A 19,939-nucleotide genomic window follows, 5' to 3' on the forward strand; every position below is an offset into this window, starting at 1 on the left:
TGCTGGGTGCCAGAGAAATTGTTTGCTACGTGTTCCTACAACTGAAGGGCCTTCCACCAAAGTCTAGCTGACAAAAGTCCAATTTTTCTTGGTAATTGTCTTAATACAATTGTACGCACCATAGTTTTGTAGTGAAAAGTTTTAAAACTGGGATTTGCTTTTTGAAAACTTGTTGGGGAGGGAAGCTAGCTAATGGATAATCCCTCAGCTGGATTTTTTTGCTATATCAGCAGTTGAATGGGTTAGCATGTTTGACTCTTTAAAGCTTATTTGCTTGAAATAGTGGTTTATGTCTTGCAGCTGCTTTTTTATCAGGTTTTCTGTAAGACTGAAGCTATTGCAAATGCAAGCTGATAAAGTGCTAGCATGAAAATAGTGCAGGCTTTTTGCAGTGAGGTGTGCTTCGGATGTGTATGTGGTGGCAAATTGAGAATCAGAAAAATAAAATGCTCTACAGGAAAGAACTGGGAACACCTTGGTATGATTTCAGATCCAGGAGCACTGTCCAGTTAGGCCTTACCACAAATGAAGTACGAGATAACCAGCTTTCTGGCTGTATCCAGTCTGCTCCAACACATCCCCTATGTGAAGCTTTGCTGGTTTAAGTCCACGCTGCTCTCGGAGAGGATGATCTGCGCTCCTCTTGCGGCATGTTCTTGCCTTGTTGAGTTGGTACTAGTGTGGTCAGTTGTACTACTGCTCTGAGCACTGGGGCTGGAGGGGAGCGAGTGGAGGAAAAGCCGTGTTTTGGTCAGCAGCTCAGTCTGAGGGTTAGCTTAAACCTGCCAGGAAAACATAACCTCAGTCTGTGTCAAGGTCTTGGCCTCTATCCTCCTCTCAAGTGCGGAGAGCATGGTGACAGTAAAGAAAAGTTCTCCTGGCAAGGGTGGCATGCTCCATCACGTTATTTTTGGCAGTCCCTCCAAAACATCTGCGGTCAATCCAGGCTTTCTAAATGCTGCATTCAGTGCATGTACAGCTGAGTGTCCTGGTACAGCGGGAATGAAGGCTGCATGGCGTGCTGCAGAGAAGGCTGAGTGCTACAGGCGTGCAGCATCAACTATGCTAAGTCAATTCTGGCTGAAGCTTGCAAAATAGCTGCTGTGTAGGGTGAACACTGAGTAGCTGCCTTGAAGAGTATCACTGGTGTTTGTTCCAAGGTTTTCTTACCCTCTGAGGACCTGGCATGTCAACAGTTTCGGTTTGGGTGCGTTAGTGATGTTGAAGCTAATATAGAGACTGTTAATGCCCAAGTTTCCAATCCCAGCTGCTGTTTAGGATGTACTCCCAAAATGTACAGTTGTACATATTTGTCTCTTTGGGATGAAAAGTAAAAATTCACATGATGCCAAGTTAACCACTTGTCATTTTTAACAGGCTTTTTACAGGCTTCGTCTTCATTTGAGGTGAAAGATTCGAGTGGTAAGGTCTGCATAACGGCTGATCTGACTGTAGCCTTCTCAGTGGAATACAAAAGCAATGGGCAAAAAGAGGTAAGGGGGGCTCCCTGCTCGTCTCTAACTTGTGTTTGTAAAATGTGTGGTATTTCTGCATGTGTGCAGTATTTAAACTCTGAACAAATACTTAAGCATGAAAAACTGCTTCAGCAAAGATTCCCCTTTCCCAGTCAGGTTGCATCAACTTTTCTTTTTATTACTGATGCTTCTTCTAATTAAACAACAGGGTTAAGCCTGCCTGAAACCACTGCAAACGATACATGTGCAAAATTACTTTTGTGACTGAAATTCCACCTCAGTCCTATTGGTAGCTAAAATGGCTTTCACTGGAACTGTAAAGGCAAAAATGCTACCAGTTGTCTTCCGGTGAACTTGGTCATACTTGCCTGGACTAAATCTGAACTGAAATGGCTGTTGGCGCATAGCTTTTAAACTTCCCTGAAAGCTGTGATCTTCTCACTTACACTGAAATCTAGAGATTTGCTATCTACAGAGTAGTGCAGTGCTTACAAGTTGCCCATATTAACAGCAAAACCTTGTTAATGGAAAGTTAAGAATTTTTATTTACAAATACTCTGCTTTTCAGTTTACTTTTGGTATCTTCACTAATGAACAGGAACTGTGGATTATTTATAATCTCATTGCAGTTGCATGTTTTGAGGCACTCTTGTTGAAGCTGATTTTTTTTTTGCTAGCCATCAGTGTAATGTGAGATTAAAAAAATCCTACTACTTTGCCAGTGGTGCACTTGCTATGTGTGATTTGAGCTGAGAGTTATGTTGCATAGTCTGCTTTTTCAGTGGTGTTGATGGTCTGAAATCCTGCTGATACTGGTATACGAGTTTGCAATCAGAGGTGACTGATTTCATAACATGCTTTTGGCTGTTTCTTCTTGTAAGCAGTAAGCTCAAAACTTTCCAGTAAACATTGTATTGGTCTTCAGGTACCACGTTACATCTCAGTAAGTCATAAACTCAAAGTATTATAGTTAAACTATGTAGGCTGTACTATTTGCGTTTGTTCTTGCTCAATTGTACTACAAGAAGCAAAGCTTAAATTCTCCCATTTTTCACATTTCCAGTGTTTGCCAGATTTGATTCACCTAGTACAGAAGTACCTGCAAATTCATAGTGCTAGTTTTGGGGGGAAGAGTCTAAGAGGTGCTGTGAGTAGGTACGGTTTTGTCCTCAAATTTCAGAGCGTAACATTCTTAGAAATCCAAGTGCCACTAACATGCTGCTTGCTATATACAGGTATATAAATAGACATCTTACAGCATGTATGAATGTTAGCTGTATAACAGTTTCATAGGATATTTAACAAGCAGTAAGGAAGAGCTGTTACATCATCCCATTTACTCGTGTTTTGTTTTCTACTCCACAGTTTGCACACTTTTTTCTTCCACAAAATGCTACAGTAGAGCCACAAAGCTCATGTGGTAAAGTTAACACATCTCATCCAGTTCTGGTATTGGGTTTTGGAGCAGGACATTCATTAAGCCTGAATTTCTCTGAAAATGCAGACAAGTACCAAGTCGAAGAGCTAGTTTTCTACTACAATCTGTCAGATGCAACTTTATTCCATAATTCAACTGCAGGTAAAATGAAAACTTCCTGTTCTCGTTGTGTAACCTTCCAGATGTAATACTGATTTGTTTCTGTAAATGCTGTAACATACTAATGCAATGTAATCTTTTTACAGGGGAAATGAAGAGAGTATCACATAGAACTATTATTCAGGCGTATATGGGCACAAAATACAGATGCATCAGCTCCAAGCACGTCAATATGAAGAACGTGAACATTACTTTTAGCAATGTTACTTTGGAAGCCTATATTACGAATGGCACTTCCAGTATGAACAGTAGGTATCTTGTAGCAGAAAATGTACCTGGTGAGCTAATATTTCCAATAATAGATTATTTCTTTAAGTCCTGACTAATCATACCTGGGCAAGTACAATCTGGATCTGAAGCTCCGATAGCAGCATCTTTTGAAATGAATGGACCTGCTTCAGGTTTTCTTTGTAGGGGTGTCGGCATCCATGACGAGCAGACTGCACTGTGTTCCCATGGGTTTTGTGCAGGTATTAGGGAGCGTTCCTTCTGTTCATCAGTATTTGTGGGTGTAAACACGTGCAGCAGTAGGTCGACTGGGCACGTGGCCAAAATCCTAGTTTGAGAAGTATCTGATAACTTCCAAATATTATGCCTCTGCCAAAGTAATTTGAACTGGTTACTGTGTGCTCAGGGGAAAATTAGTGGTATAATGGCAGGCAATAGAGAACTGGTCTGTAGGGAGCAGATATGTACATCTTCTACAGGAGGCTTTATGTAAGCTGTAACAGTGGTGGTCTTTCTCTGTCAGGCTCAATCACAAAGCGACATTGTCCTGATTGCTTGTATTGAAAAGCATTTTGGAATTTCACTGCTATAGTGATGAGACGACAAACTACTTCATGGTGCGTTCGTGTCCTTTGCTTTTGTGGCAGCACTCCTCAAACATGAAGACCCGTGTAAACTGAGCACCTGTGCTATCTTAAGGAGTGATAAGTTTAACTTATAAGTTCAGTGATAACTTCTGGGGCAAGTAAGAAGTCTTCATCTTCTCTGCAAAGTGTAGAACTCTTCTTATGCTGTTAATCCCATTTATGCACCTGTTAAGTTGAAATGAGTCTTAAAACCAAGGGTAGTCAGTGCCGGCATGGGATGGATACATTGAACAAGTGCCTTCTACAGATGTATCTCTGCCTTGTCCCATATCTCTGAAAAATACCATGCCTTATGCATGATAATACTGGCATTGACTTCTCCTATGGCTGCCTTGCATGACTGGCTCAGGTTTCAGTGTGTATCATTCTCTTGATCAGTCTTTTCCATCCAATGAACTGGTTTGCAGCAAAGATGCGGACCTACATTTGTCACTGAAAAAAGAATCTGATTTCTATTACTCCAGTCTTCAGAACTATCTCATTTTTAAAATACACAATATCTTGATCCAGTCATACCAGATAAGTATAAGTGATCCTCTTTCTGAGCCATAATCAAAAGTTAAGTTGCTGTTTAAGTTCAGAGCCTATTTATTAGCTATCTAGTGTCTACAAGATATGTACGGATTAGATTTTAGAAGTAGGCCCTTTGAGTCAGAATTGACTGCTGCTGCAGTTGCTGTTGTCCTTATAAAGTTGCAAGCTGTTATCCCTGACACGTGGAGACGACCTTGGCTTAGAACATGGAAGGCTCTACTACAGTAATGTCTTTGCTACGACCTTTGGTTTTGGCTTAGATGTTCAATGCAGGCACCTTCTTGGCTCCCAGATCAAGTTAAGGCCTTGCTGCCAGGTGTTTGAGTGCTCTGGCAAATAAATCAGGGTCAGTGTTCTTTCTCTCTTCTGCCTTGGAAGTTGCTACTGATCCGAATGAAAAGAGAAGGCAGCCTTTGCTCAGCCTTGTGGCCCTGGTGGTGAGTGGCTACTGATGCAGGACTAAAGGGAGGATGGACGTGAGAGGATACAGCAGAACGTTTGCCATCAGCAGCGGTGTCTTAGAAGCCTTTTGTTAAGAATAGGAGAGCCACAGCACTGCTGGGAGGACTTGAGAGGTCCACTTGTATTTGAATGTTACTGTGGGTATTGCCAAAATAATGACATAGGGTCCTTGCGACCTGGTGATATAACTGAGGGAGGGAGGGGAAGGAGAACGACGCATCTCCTGGGAGATCACTTGTAATGGTGGGCAGGAGCACCGTTCCTCTCCTTCTAGGACGCGAGTGCCCAGAGTGCCTGCAGGTGGTCATCTCAGACTTGCTGTGAACATACAGCAGGAACGCTGGCTCTGTCACTGTAGCAGTATCTTACTTATCCTGACTTGATGGCAGAGTGAAATGACAGATGTGGAGGAAGGCAGATGCGGTCACCGTGAGCTTCTGTAAATAACAGCAGAGGTGTCATTTTTCACATGCAAGGCTTTGAAAGTGTCTCAAACTTTGCAACGTGAGTTTAGGTAATGCTTTACTGTTGTGTTTCTCAGCTTTTATTATCTTCTATTAGAAAAAGCTACTTGAAATTGCATCCTCCTTTCCCTTGAGGATTAAAAAGGTAGATCATCCCACAGCTTCATTTTGTTTAGTGATGACTGTTTTCCTCTCTCCAGAGACAGAGTGTGCTGAAGATATGGTCTCTACTACTGCTGTAGTGCCTACAACTCCTAAACAGACTACTAGCCAGGTTCCAACAACTAGCCCAGCACCAACTGCATCGCCCCCAAATCCTGCAATTGGTAAATACAATGTGACTGGTCCAAATGGAACCTGTGTACTTGCCTACATGGGGTTACAGCTTAATATCACCTATCTAAAAAAAGATGAAAAGGTACGTTGTTGTTTTTTTCTTTCTTCAAAGCCTTCAGATTCCTTCTTTGGGGAAGACTTAGTAAATTATTAAAGGCTAACTTTTTTTCTTTAAAAATCCCAGTTCTTTGTAGTGTTCATCCATGATTGTCCTTTTAAGACAATTTAAGAAAATTAAAAATTTTTCCATTCAGTAAGAGTACTAAACTTGTCTATCAAAGCCAGTAAGTGTATACAGCTGTTCCACAGAAGCAGTAAAAATTATCAAGATGTGAGTAGAGGGAATCCTGTTATCAAAGATGACATCTAAACAAGATTTTTAAACTGTTAGATGCCTCGGGCCAGATTCCTATATTTGAATGAAAACAGTGAATGATTGTTAGAAGGGAAGATTATTACTACTGTAAAACTGGACAGGCTTGTGACTTAGAACTAACTTCCAGCCAGCACCAAAGAGGCTTGCGTTTGACTTTAATGCTTAAGAGCTACTTAATGGCTGATTTTAACAGCAGAAATGCTACATGGTTTATGTAAGAGCCAGCCCCGGCACAGGTTCTTTCCCTCTGATGCAAAGCCCGGCTTGCCAGCCCCACGGACCAACCCGTTACCCGGTAACCAGTCAGGCGAAGCTACGCGGAGTAATCCCAAAGGGCCTGCTGAAGGCCCTCCATGGGAGACGATGACCAAGGGTCAGCAAACCTTTGTGTTCAGTAAAGCTTTGTTATAAGGCCCTTGGATCACGAGCTTTTTCCTATCCTCTGGCTTAATCTGAGGTAACGAGGACAAGTGCAGGCAAACAAACTACACAAAAGCAGCCATAATTTAAGTTGGATCTTGGTGATAAAGGACCTGGTGTGAGGTGGGTGGTATCTGTATAGGATTTAGCTGCTTAATGCTGTATGTGGTGGTACAAAGGAATCTGCTGCATTTATTGATGATGACTGACAGGTAAAACTGTGAGCACTGACAGCTGCTGGGGCTGTACCGTAGCTGGTTAGGATGGCAGCTGTGTTTTGGCCACCTTAATTGGGTGAAATTCCCTAAGCCGCGTTCTGTAGCCTGGCATTCTGACTCTGCTGGAACTGCTGATTTCTAATGTCATGACCAGTGAGGAGGTGGCAAATAGGTTTTCCAAAGTCACATGAAGATCAATTAAGAGCTACTGAAAGGTTTCTATCTGATTGTTTGGCAAGTGCATTTAACCCACAGCCTTCTGCTGATGCAGGACAGTATAAAACCATGTACCGTGGGCAAAGCTAAAGCATTTTGAACTGAAGTGACTTGCCAGATGATCGTGCTTCCAGGCGGTTCCCTTGAGTGCTTCTCCATCATGTCAAAGCAGTATTTCATAGCTTGTTGCCCCTGCGTAGTGGTGGTTAGTGATGCTTTTCCTGATGCTGCCAGGACCAAAGAAGTTTAACGTGGAGAAAGCCAGAGGTTGTTGGCCACAGCCAGTCAGGGCTGCAGCAAGGTTCGTTAGGCGTGCAGAGATGCCCTTTGTTCTCTGTGCCAGCCTGGTAACTCAGGTGCAGCTTACACCAGCCTGTAACTTGCACGTGTGGCTGCCTAGTTGTCTGTAACAAACCCAGCACTGTGTGCATGTGAGTACAAGCGAGCTGGAAGTCGACTGAATGTGTTGTAATGTGTTAGTCTCTTCAAAGGTCATAACTGATCCTCTTCTCTTGTAGATGGGTTTGGTTTTGCTGAATTTCATGCCACATAACACTACTTTCTCTGGGAAATGTGACAATACATCTGCCTTCTTGAATCTGACTTTTGAGAAAACAAGGGTTATCTTCCGCTTTGCATTGGTAAGAATCTCTAGACAAAACATGTAGAGACTGCAGGAGTTTTCATGTGGAAAACTAATCGGGGCAAGTATAAGAGAAAAAAGATGCAGCTACAGGAAGGGGAGTAAATAGTTCCTTTGTTTTTAATGCTAGCATTTAGAGGGTTAAACACTTGGTAACTGTTGTGAAGAAAGAATATGTATGTGTATATATGCAGACATACCTATGTATACACAGAAATCTGTTTTGTTTGGAATGGGAATTTCTTTTAAGATTGTGTTACCTGCTCTCTAAACCTTCTTGCCCAGCCTGTGACAAGTAGGCACCTCATCTAACTGTACAAGTCTGGAACTGGATTTAAGTCCTCATTAACTTTCTGTGTACAGCCCAAGGGCCATGTGTGCCCATCTTACAGTCTCCTGTGGTGGTTGGGAGTCCCGTTTCCCACAGCCCTGCCCCAGGGCTGTGTTACAGCTGTGTACGCTGGAGGACTGAATCCACTGTTTGTCAGAGCTTCCTGCTCCTTTTAGTACTTGTGGGATTGATCCAATGCAATCACCTTGACCTGTTGCTATTAAATGACTCCCCACATCTCTGTGGGGTCAGAGCTGCTTTAAAGCTGCACCTGTAGCACAGGTGAGATCATTGCACTGGCATGGGTGGGGCTGTGCCTGTTGTGTGGCTGTCAGGTCAGCCTCTGAGGGGTGACGATGCCCTTTCCTCGGCCCCCTTCCCTCCCCCAAAGTAGTCTTCCCTAAGGCACACACCTTCCACAGCTTTTCTCTCCTGAAGTGCAGCTAAGCTCTTCCTTGGGATGCTTGTCCCAGTTCTGGACTCTCCTTTGAAAAGCTTTTTCAAAATGCATGCAAAATTGAACCTGAATATTAGCAGCTTGTGTTGTACATCATTAATTTAAATGACAACTCTGGTTTGTTTTCTATTTGTTTTAAAAGAATGCAAGTACTGAAAAATTCTTCCTGCAAGGTGTGAATGTAAGCACAACTCTGCCTTCTGAAGCAAAAGGTAGGGATTTGTAAGAAGTCTGCTTTCAGTGACTACTGTAAATATTAAGGGTTGTCTGTATTAAATAACAGGGTAGAAATGTTGGGGATGAATGTATCGTATTTAAGCTTTAGGAGCTTTACAGCTCCTGCTCTTCAGGATTCTGTAACAGGACTTTCTCTTGCACAGTTCCGAAGTTTGAAGCCTCGAACAACAGCATGAGTGAGCTGAGCGCTACAGTAGGGAACTCCTACAAGTGCAGTGCTGAGGAGAATCTCCAGGTCACAGACAAAGCCCTTGTCAATGTATTTAATGTGCAGGTCCAGGTTTTCAAGATTGATGGAGACAAATTTGGGGCAGGTAAGAGGTTTACCTTGGGGAGGGGGGGGGTGACACACCCTAAGATTTGTGAAGTACACTTTGATAGAAACATAATATTCTGTAGTCAAATATCAGCTTGTGGGAGCTGTGCTTAGTCTCTGCATGCCCTACTACAGATGTCGGGGGCTGTAAGGTGTCAGAGTTGAGGCAAGTGCAAGAAGTACATAAAAAAGCTTTGAAATAACAAGGTCTTCTTCCTTGTGGTCCAGAGAAGAGTTAAGGCAGAGCGTTAACTTTCCCTCCTAACCGTGTGCGGACAGTTGTACAAACGGGGCAAAGTTCTGGGCAGTTCCTGACTCTTGTAGTTAAGGCTGTCCTTTGTGACTGTGGTTAAAGCAAAACGGCTCTGCGAGGAGCCGCAGGGATATATTTACAGCAGCTGAGCTTGTGCATAAGAGTAACAGCTCTTGAGAAGGAAACAATTACTATACATCTCTGTTGTGCGTACAACTAGTACTAGAAAGGCTTCATCCTGAAGGATCGTAGTTAGTGGACTTGGCTTCCTTTTGGTTGTTGGTGAGCTAAGCCAGAAGCTAACCGGAACCAGTGTTACCGATGCGCTGTGAGCAGAAGGTTGAAGTTCTGGGTGTAACTGTTTGTTGGTGCGCTAGTGCCTAACGTGGATCTCTTTCTCTCTCCTCAGTGGAAGAATGTCAACTGGATGAAAATAACATGCTGATCCCTATAATAGTTGGTGCAGCCCTTGCTGGTCTTGTTCTAATTGTCTTGGTTGCTTACTTGATTGGCAGAAAGAGGAGCCATGCTGGATATCAAACAATTTAATGACTTGCACTAAAATCCAGTGTAGATGAAAAGCAATTGCAAGAGGCTGGGAAAAAAAAAAAACCACACACATTTCCCCTGAGCTAAGATTGATATTGTAAGGGAACACCTTTTCTTGCAAATTGCTGCTTCTTTAAAGTCTGCTTTATTAAATGTGAAATCATCTTGCAGCATTTAACTATGCACAAAAATAACTTCTGAAAATTCTGGTGTTTAATTTTGCTAACTAGTTTAAATATTTACCCACTTAGAAACAAGCTAAAAGTTTTTAAGGGTGCTTTTTTGGAATTGGCGTAAGGTCATGTTGGCTAAAGATTCCAGAGAGGGATGTTGCTAATTCACACTGACTCAACTTCAGAACTCTTAACAAAGGGAAAAGGTTCCTTCTTTGTACTGCTGCCATCCAGCGATTATGTTAATTATACTGATGATGCATTTAAAAAAGTTTAGTAACAACTGACAAAATGGAAATTTAAGACCTAAACTCCACCTCGTCTCTTAGGTGTGTGTTTTTTACTAAGCTTTAAACTTGATGCCTGGCACATGCAGGGTGTGAATGATGCAATACTCAAACCTTACAGGAACTCTTTATGATTGGACAACTCCCCTGTTTGATATTTTTGATGCTATGCCAGCTTGTTAGGAGCTGGTACTTTTTTAAAATGGTGTTATTTTTATTTACTTTTTTTTGTAAAGTGATTTCAGTCTATTCTGTTGGAAGGTCCAGAGAGATCCTGTTACCGCACATGTGTACAATATCGATCTCAATCTGCTGATTCTCTTGCTTTAAACTTGGCTGGGGGGGTTGTACACTTTAAGGATCAGTTCTTATGTATGCATTGCCTGTAACAATGCTAATAAAGACACTTTTTTTCTGTATATCTTAGTATTGCTGATCACTCTTAAAAAACATTTGACCATTTGGTAAGTGCTAGAGTCGTGGTTTGGCTCTACAGGGGAAGCTTTAAACAAGCTTTAGTGTGGAGTTATGTTAAACAAATGTTTGGGGTTTGTTTTTTGTTTATTTTTTCTCTGTGGCACGAAGGTGAGGGTTGACTGTTCTGACGGTGCATACACAGTTTCTTGTTTTCGACTTTGTGCTTGGAAACAGGTAAAGCTTCTGTGTATCAGTGACCTGAGAGCTGGAGAAGTTAACTCTTCCATTAAATTGCTGCTTGCTGAGAAGTGTCGGTGTATTGGTCTGCCCTGCTAAGCATTGCTTTCTGAAAGCGCTGCTATGATATTCAGTATAAGGACTGTGCAAATGACATTTTATGTTTTATTTTGAAGTTGAATTCTTCCCACAGAGTAGACTTGCTGAGGTCTAGGTGTGTTGTAAAGTGCTGGAAATGATGAACCTTTGTGTTTAAAGCTTCCCTGACTCCCTCCTGCAGTAATGTTTGGGTGTTAACCGTGCTAGCTCTTCAGGGCAGGAATCAAGGCCCACTGAACAGCTGCACAGAACGCTATTTGTTGGATGAGGAGAACCGAACATGTGGCACTAAGGCTGGTATACTTCAGACCATCTGCCCTGCTGCCTTGAAGGTACCTGGAAACTATGGATTTTTGCCAGTGGTGAATAAACTCATATTTCCTAATACCTGCAGCTGTACTGGAAGTATGGTACTGCTACTGTCCTTGTACTGTAATGGAAGAGGTGTCTGTCTGGTACCATAAAGGACCTTAACGACCAGTCAGTTCCAACCCCCTGCCATGGCAGGGACACCTCCCACCAGACCAACCTGGCCTTGAGCACTTCCAGGGATGGGGCACCCAGAACTGCAGCTCTAGCTCCTGCTGTTTCCCCCCCCTTCCCAGCAGGAAGGGGTGGGAGAGGATTTGCCCACGAGAGGGCTCTGTAAGGACAAGAAATTCAGCGGCTCCCAGCCCCAGCAGGGCTTGTTTCTGCCCAGGGGTAGGATACAGAGACTTGCAGGAAGGCACAGCTTTGGCACTGCCCCCTGTCTCACCCTGCCTTTACAAGTGTTTCTCCCAAGATTTGAGAGACACAGGTAGATGAGGGTAGAGCACCTGTAGTGCAACCTCGGTGCACCAACACAAAGCAGAAGTACGGCATCTGCTTTCAGCATCCCTTACAACCAAGTGAGAAAGGCCACTTCCAGACTTGAGTAATTACTTGTTACCAACGATCTAGAGCTAGAAAACCCTGAATAAGCATATAAAATACAAAGAGTGGTTATTGAGGAATCTTTGCTGCTCCTTTCTGTAGCCTGGATGTGTATAGGTTCCCTTCTGCCTTTACCTGAAGTGCTGTTACAGACTGCACAGAGTAACTTCTAGTGAAGAGAAAGATCACCCTCCTTGTTGCTGTCTTGCCCTGCACTTTGCCATATTTCTTCCGTTCCTTAAGTGATAGCTGTGAGGAAAAAGGAAGATGCTTGTATTCTAGCCAACTGATGGCAGTCAGGAGAGAGATCAGATACTTTACTCTCTTCACATGAAGGAACAGTTCTGACAAATTAATTTATTTTGTACAAATGATAGCAGTGTCACAGTTAATACAATAGGAAGGATATGGAATTTTATACACCTGTTTTCTTTTAACATTACAAAATGCCCTGAAAAGACAAGGACGGTGACTTGTTTAAAAGGAGCATCCTGACACTGATTGCATTCTACTCTGAAAACACTTTAATCCTTTAAAAAAAAAAAATCAACAACAACCACCACTACAGTTCCAGTTATCAAGTCTGACATACAGTACGAAGTGTTAACAACACTTACTTGAAAGGCAGGAAAAATTGGTCAAGTGTCAGTTAACTCATGGAAAGCTTGAAGTGTGCTTTAGTCAGTGCAAATAGAGGAATGTATTGGCTGCTGTAGTATCTGACCACCTGGTGAAATCTGCTGAGTTATCCCTGAGAAAGCATCTTCTCTCTGCAAGTCTCTCGGAGTTTGTTGATTGTTGCCATGGACAAGCTTCCAGGGTCTGTGAATATTTTCTGGGGGCAAAAGGAGAAAAGTCATAGTTGAAATGCTGGTTTTGGACAACATGCTGGAATTCTCACAGAATTCTTTGGAGTGTGAAATCCCTGCTTTGATATCCACACTGTGAAAATGCTTCCTGCTGTTTGGCCTCCCTGTAACAGGGTAGCATCTTCATCTGCTCTGCTGTAAGGAGATGGCAAACCTGCAGCTCCTAACAAGTGCCCTAAGTTACAGAAAAGCTAGTTTGAATGTAAGTGTCCAGCTAAAATTATTTTAGAAGACATTTGTCTTGGTGGATGGAAAAGCTAGGTTGAATGTAAGTGTCCAGCTAAAATGATTTTAGAAGACATTTGTCTTGGTGGATGGCAGGCATGTTTAGAACATACTAAACCGTCCTGGTTAATGCTGCAAAGTATCAGCGCATTTCTCATGTGGTGCTAGCATAGGTTGTTCTGGCTCTGGAACACATACATGCATAAACCAGTATGTTCCTACGGCAATAGGCACTCGCTATACTACCTTTGCTGCTCTCCTCTACCACGCTTTCCAGGGTAGTAATGTCTATGGCTGTAAGAATTTGAGGCATTTCAAATGCCATCACGCGTATCTGTAATATTTTTTTTTTTTGCTTTGACTTGTTGCTCAAGAACAATGTATTTGTTTCCACTGCTTCATCTAAAACTTCTGACTGAACGAAACTATGAAGCAAGCTGCAAGTTTATGTACTTTGATCTACAGTTACAATGCATGGGCTCCTCAGTTCTCTGTAGTTGTAACAGACACCTCTGGAGATGAGATGATGAGCCAGTTCTCAACAGCATTCTGGTAAAGAAGCCTGCATCGCATTAAGCTAAAAACTTAAGGTTTTGGTTCAGGAGGCATAAAATACTGAACTGTCATCACCTCTACTGGTACTAGTATCTGTACTGCTGAAAAACCCCCCAAGCAAACCCAAAAGTATGTGTTTCAAAGTTACGTAAGAGCCTGAACTAAACTGTTTATTTAATTGCCTTCAAAGCCCCCCTCACAACAGTAACAAGTGCTGTTAAAATAAACTGTTTTATGCAGGGTAACTGCAAGCAAAAAGTAGTTGATTTTCTAAAAACAGCTGCTGTAAAATGTGATGGAATTAAAGGGGGGGGGGGGGAAAAAAAGGGAGTCCTTCAAGGACAAGTGTGGGTATCAGCCTCTGAATCCGTATTCTCATGGCAGTTAACATTTAACAAAACTCTTATTCTAAACCCTTTATGGAATGGGAAAACCCCTCACACACCTCCCTTCTACATTAAAGCTGTACCTGTGATTTATTTTTCTTTTGCTCCTTTAATTAAAGGCTCACAAACACTACTAAGTTAAGCTTATTTTTCTTCTAGATGAGCAAAAATGAAACGTAACATGAATGACACCCTGCTGTGACAGACCTGTGCCCAGAGCTCTGGCATGGGCGTGAACATCTTTTGGGGGTAAAAGTCACCTGCGGGGACGCAGTTTTATGCACGCTTGACAAACAACGGTAGTGGAGTTGGCCAAGGGATTTATGACAGGTGTGTTCCTGTTACTTTTTTGTAGCTAACATCTTTTACGTTTCCATCTTCTGAGTTAAGCTCCGAATCTAATGTTCTATACAGATTTGGCATCCAATCTGTTAATAATTTACAAGAATAATTCTTAGTTTGCAGATTGTCATAAGACTTGAGCACTCAACTACATAGTTTTTTTTGTATGGAAATAAGAACTTAGTGCTACCTTTTTGTTCTAAACAGAATGTTTTATATTCTGGCACTGTGAAGTTTTATCCATGCAAGCTTAAAATTCACTTTGTGTCTATTCTAGAATACTCTAACAATTCATCTGAAAAAAGCACAAGAACACAATCCATAGTTCACTGAAAGGCAACAATAAAGTTATTTTCTTGTCAGACTTCTTGCCTTAACTGGTAAAAAGAACAAAAAGATTTTTTTTTTCCCCCCCTGTATGACGGATAATGTGAATGGACTGCTATATATGGATTTAGATAATAATTCTTTTTAAAAATTCTTAGAAAGGTTTGAGTTTCTTATGTAAAAGCATTCTTCATCTTTTTGGCAATTCCCACAGACACATTTCTCCTAACTGTATCCATCTTTTTGACTGAGCAAAAACATTTTTAAGTCAGCATTGTTTTTAATTTGTAACAACTAAAAGCTGCAGAGAATTTACCTGCATGAAGCTGTGACACTCTGTTACAAATGTTCCTTTGGTGATCTGCTTAAATTTATCACAAATGTCAGGGAAATTCGTGGCTTCCAAAATAAAAGCTTGGTGTTGCTTAATTAATGTTAAGGCCACGCGGAAGATGATCTTTGACCCTTCATAGAATAAACAATCCCATATTCGGAGCACAGTCTGCAGGAAAGGAGAGAATTCAGATTACCGCTTCTTGATTTCCAGTGGGTAATTATTACTAAAGCAGTAAGAGAAATTATTACTAAAGCAGAAAGAGAAATTACTAGAGCAATAAGAGAAAATGAAATAACGATTATGAGCGTATATTAAGAGAACTTTATGGCACTAATTACCTCTACTGGAAGAATGTCGATGAACAAGCATATAAACCAGCGTGACACCACTAGGGTCCACATGACGCCGTGTCTTTCCATCAGCTCTGCCACAGCTGGAACTTTCATTTTCACAAGTTCCCCAAGGACTTCCTGATCAGTTTTCAGGCCCAACATTGCGGAGCTGTAATAATCTTGGAGAGAAGAAACCCAAATTCAGGAATCTCTCGACATGATCTTGCCACAGAATTGAAGCGAATGTCCTGTGCAGCTGAGTATATAAAGGCAGGTTGAGCCTATGGATCCCAAGCTGAAGTACATCAAAGCACGCAGCAAGGGTGTCTGCGTTGTGGTCACACAGCCCTTCTCTTTCAGCCGAGCCCTCCGCACAGACACCTCATTCACACCTACCAAACTGTCGTCTTTCTCTCTGATGTTTCTTTGGCAATTCATTCTTCCTTCCCAAGGAAGGATCATCTGGGTAGTTTTTAACTGCTAGCTTAAACTGCAAAAGCCTTACTAGTATTTAAACAGTTCAATGTAAGCACCACTGCCTTCCTGCGTGGGGGGGGCTGCACACCTCCCAGCCCACACATACCCAGGCAGGTTAAAACAAACAAACAAACAAACCCAAAAAACAAACAACCAACCCCAAAACAACCCGTAGCCTTTAGACTGGGCCCAGTCACAAACTGGAAACACAAACTTCTGAGTGTCAGCTGTGCAGGGGTGCTGGAGGCCAGATACCACTTCTCCTAGGGTGCCACCTAGCCATTAGGTTAAGAGTTTTTCCTCTGAGCCAAGTTTTTCTCTGAGCCAAGGAAATCCCACTTTTCATAGAATAATTCCAAAAGGAAGTGAATGACAGATCCCTCAGGCAACATCTCTTCCTGCTTCATTTATCTGCAAGACAGGGGTTGAAATTAGCCGTGCAAGTCCTACACTGGTGGTCACTGCACTAAACTGTTAAAGCCAAACTTGAGAACGATGGAGCCCGCTACAACTGTTACTCCACAGCCCGTCGGACGGGGTAAGCATTTTCATTACCAAGGTGCAGGCTGAGTAACAAGCATCTTGATTCTATGAAAAAGTAGTTCTGGGTATACTTAAGGGAAGAGAAAGATTATTTGAGTTCATAAGAGTTCAGATGGCCCAGCAAGGGACAAGAATTACACAGATGTTTAAGGAATTCATATTTTGGGTTTAGATGTTTTGACTGAAACATTTAAGCTGGACTTGATGGCTCCAGCCCTGGGAAGCAATCCTTGATGGTTCACTAGTGCTTTGCTGACAAGAACTATGTTACTAACATTATTTACTGAAAGAAATAACTGGTGACACAAGCACCTTTCTGTGTGTTTCTTTCCTTCACTGATTCTGGAAACCCACCATTCAGGTTTCTCTAACTTAGCTGGTTTCTGCCAAGGTTCCCAGACGCACACTGCATAGGCCCATGGTTCACATGATGGTGAAGGAATCGGAAAGAACAAAATCCATTTGTCTGAAATAATTTTAATAAAACCTCCCAGCGCCACAAATAAGTTTACGAAGATGTCCAAGTTACACAGTACATTTATAACCACTTCAATTGCTCTCATGAAATTACAAGAGCAGTTTAGTATTCCACTCTAATTTTCCTGAACAGACTTCCCACTCCAGGAGCTATTTGGTCTACATTTGTCCTGTCCAAACTGCCAAACATCTACAGGAGTTTTTGTGGTACTAAGGAGCATCACATTCAACCTTTAAGAATCTAGCTTTTTGTCTATGATCCTTATTTGCTTTGTTCCCATTGAAGAATGATAGCTAAAACTCCTCTACAGACAGAAAAGTCACTGCCACTATGTACCTTCCTTTAACCATTTACCTTTCAATTGCTTGGAGGGAAAGCTCTGAGAGCTAAGGCCCAAGTAATCCCATGAAAAAGTGCACTAAAACCAAACGGAGTCACACCCTGACCTTGAAGCCAACACAAAAACCTCTCTCTGCATATTTTGTGTTAGCATTGTGCTTATTTGTGAGCTGGAATGCAGGTAAAGTAACATTAACTGGCTGAATAAACCTTTTTAAAAATGCTACTTTAATGTAAGTGAAAAACGAATCACATCTCAAATATCAGAGCAAGCCTTCTTCCCTTTCCTACCCTTCCTCCTCTTCCTCTCATACATCCACAAATCAATCTTTTTTTCCTTTTTTGTGCTCCTGAGACATGCAAGTACTTCAAGTTACCACCAGTGAGTGTCCTCAGGGGGAAGGACAGCAGCCCACACGCTCTCTGCTCTGCTGCAATCATCCGATATGCTGAAATCAAGAGCAGCTGCTATTTTTAATTTGTAGAGCAAAGTAAATGTCAGGATCTCAGTGAGAACGCAACCAGACACCCACCCAGCTTTTTGAGAGCTGGCAAATAAAAAGTTAACAGCCAGGCAACTTGGATGCGTCACGCCTTGAATTACTGAAGCGGCAAGCAGCTGGGAAGCCTTGGCATAAATTAAAATTTTGTTCAAGTTTTTGTTAGATTGTACTACTGGGCAGAAAGGAAAAAGGAGCTATTCATCTCTACGGGGCTGCCTCCTGCCATTCCTCCTGGAGCAGGAGCAGCTCCCATGTGCCCTGGTACACAGCGCTGCAATGTTCAGCCCAGCACTGCTGCAAAACAAGCAGGAGGAGTGATTAATGATTTTATGCAAATGCCAATAACCAAGTAGCAGGGTTTTTCCAGGATAGTAGCTGCCGGTTCACAACAGAAAGAAGTTACATTAAAAGAATCTGCATCCAAGATATTTTTATACGTAATTATTTCACATTAATTCTAGTTACTGTGGATATTAAATTATTACACATAATTAATATGTAATTATAATTTAACATATAGAATCTTACTATGTATCTATACTTTAATAGATACATGTACATATATAAAATTAGCTCCTCAAATTAGGAAAGCTGCATTTCCCATCCTCCAGGAAGATTCCTGCAGGACCCCGTATCTGTGCAGGACTTACCCACAGATCATTTACAAGGAACACCAGAGCGTTGCAGTAGCCCAGGGGGTAGCACAGTCCTAACATCGATCTTCCGAGGGCAGCGTTACCCCCGGGGGGGAGCCAGGGCTCCAGGCAGGGCCGCCCCGGAGCACAGCCAGCAGCACCCACACCTGCGCTCTGCCCAAGGGACCCGCACCAGGTCCTGAGGGCTGTGCCGGGATGGCCAGAACCACATGGGCAAGTCAGAAGATCTGGCATCATGCTCGAGCCACCTTTGTGGCTGTCTGTGTCTGGTCTCACTAGTGAAAATGATTTTGTAACATGCTCAGGTGCCTAAGTGCTTGGTAACCTTTGACCTATGCGTCTTGTCTATTCTGTCCTTATTTGCTAGGGATGCCCAGTCCCTAAGCCTTCTGGAAACGTCCCCGCAGCAAAAGTCCTGCAGCTCTCCCTTGCTGCAAACGTTTCACTGTGTGACCTATTTTCTGAATTTTTTTATAATTGGCTGCTCTGCCCAGAATCTCTCCCTAAAGTCAAGATATCCTTGTTTATAAAAGAGTCTATACAAGCCTAACCCTTCCCCACATCACAAAGCTCTTTTTCTCAAGATACTGTGCAGCAAATTATTTTTACTCAGCTACCATCAAAATAAATGAGCTTTATGTTCTTTCCATATCTTATCTTACAAATTATTTGAAATTTCTAGATTTGCATGATCCACATTTAATTAACATATTAATTATTTTTCCCTCTCAATCTGGCAAAATACTGAGCTGTTGATGACCCAGAACAGACCTGAGTCAGTAACTGCCCACAATCTGCCATTTACTAATTAAAAAGAAAAAAAATAATAAATCAAATGTAGGCTAATTATACTGTGTATCTATTGATCTAGGCTGGTTTATAGGAATGTCCCCAGACAATGTATTCTCCCACTGAAAAAACACATAGCCAGATTGCTTCCTTTATTCCTCAAATTGTCAAACACAAGTGATAATGTTAACATGTAGATGATCACACACTACGTTGCTTTTCATCACATCTTCTGGAAGGCAACAAATGAAATGTTGTATTATAAATTATTATTATATTCTATAATTAAATTCCAGAAAAATGTCTAGATGAGAATGAAGTTTCCCAATATGAAACTCCACGTTTCCAAGCTCTTTTGTAAACTGATCCTAGACTTTCCTTGCTTTCCTCTCAGCTTTCCTTTGCCCATTGCTTCCCCACCTGCGCCTGCTTTGCCTAGTCTCTTGTTCCTGGTGCCTGCCTATGGATTTTGGATGCCTTGCTAAGTTTAGGAGTGCCCAAAAGTGTAGCCGAGGGCAATGCAGGCAGCACCCCATGTGGAATTTGCCCCCCTGAGTGCCCTTTCCTCATCGAAGTCCTGACCCCGAACAGCAGCACAGTGCCATGGCTCTTCCAAGAGGAAGAGAAGCTGATGATCCCGGAATTGAGCAGCAAAAAGGAAAAGCCAGCTTCACCAACCGCCGGGTGTTTTACTGCTACTGTACAACACAGGTGACCAGACAAAGGGACTTCTTTTTCCTTGTTGAAAGGGCTTTTTGTTACTAACGCTGCACTGACTGTGGCATGCTGTCCCTGAGCTTGAAACCTGTTCTGGCTCAGCATCTGGCAGAGAGAGATTCCTTAAACTACTTTTCACTGTGTCCCTATCACAATAATTAGCACCCTTCCGAATCC

At 42.2% G+C, this 19,939-nt stretch overlaps 2 protein-coding genes across 2 annotated transcripts; one reads left to right on the forward strand and one right to left on the reverse strand.

Annotated features, from left to right (window-relative positions):
* Positions 1-1,377: 1,377 nt before the first annotated feature.
* LAMP1 (lysosomal-associated membrane protein 1) lies at positions 1,378-10,640 on the forward strand (the record flags this gene model as incomplete). The annotated part of the gene is made up of 8 exons (XM_009704339.1): positions 1,378-1,493; positions 2,841-3,054; positions 3,159-3,320; positions 5,608-5,825; positions 7,492-7,614; positions 8,547-8,616; positions 8,785-8,955; positions 9,620-10,640. Coding segments are annotated over 8 exons (1,214 nt in total), but the record flags the coding sequence as incomplete, so codon positions are not given.
* Positions 10,641-12,236: 1,596 nt separating this feature from the next.
* GRTP1 (growth hormone regulated TBC protein 1) lies at positions 12,237-15,435 on the reverse strand. The gene is made up of 3 exons (XM_009704338.1): positions 15,267-15,435; positions 14,908-15,093; positions 12,237-12,722 (listed from the first exon to the last, which is right to left on the reverse strand). The coding sequence occupies exons 1-3, from the start codon at positions 15,420-15,422 to the stop codon at positions 12,633-12,635; spliced, it is 432 nt and encodes a 143-aa protein (XP_009702640.1). The 5' UTR covers positions 15,423-15,435; the 3' UTR covers positions 12,237-12,632.
* Between the last annotated feature and the right edge of the window lie 4,504 nt (positions 15,436-19,939).

Source organism: Cariama cristata, unplaced genomic scaffold (assembly GCF_000690535.1).
Source record: "Cariama cristata isolate BGI_N322 unplaced genomic scaffold, ASM69053v1 scaffold14067, whole genome shotgun sequence".
Lineage (NCBI taxonomy): Eukaryota > Metazoa > Chordata > Aves > Cariamiformes > Cariamidae > Cariama > Cariama cristata.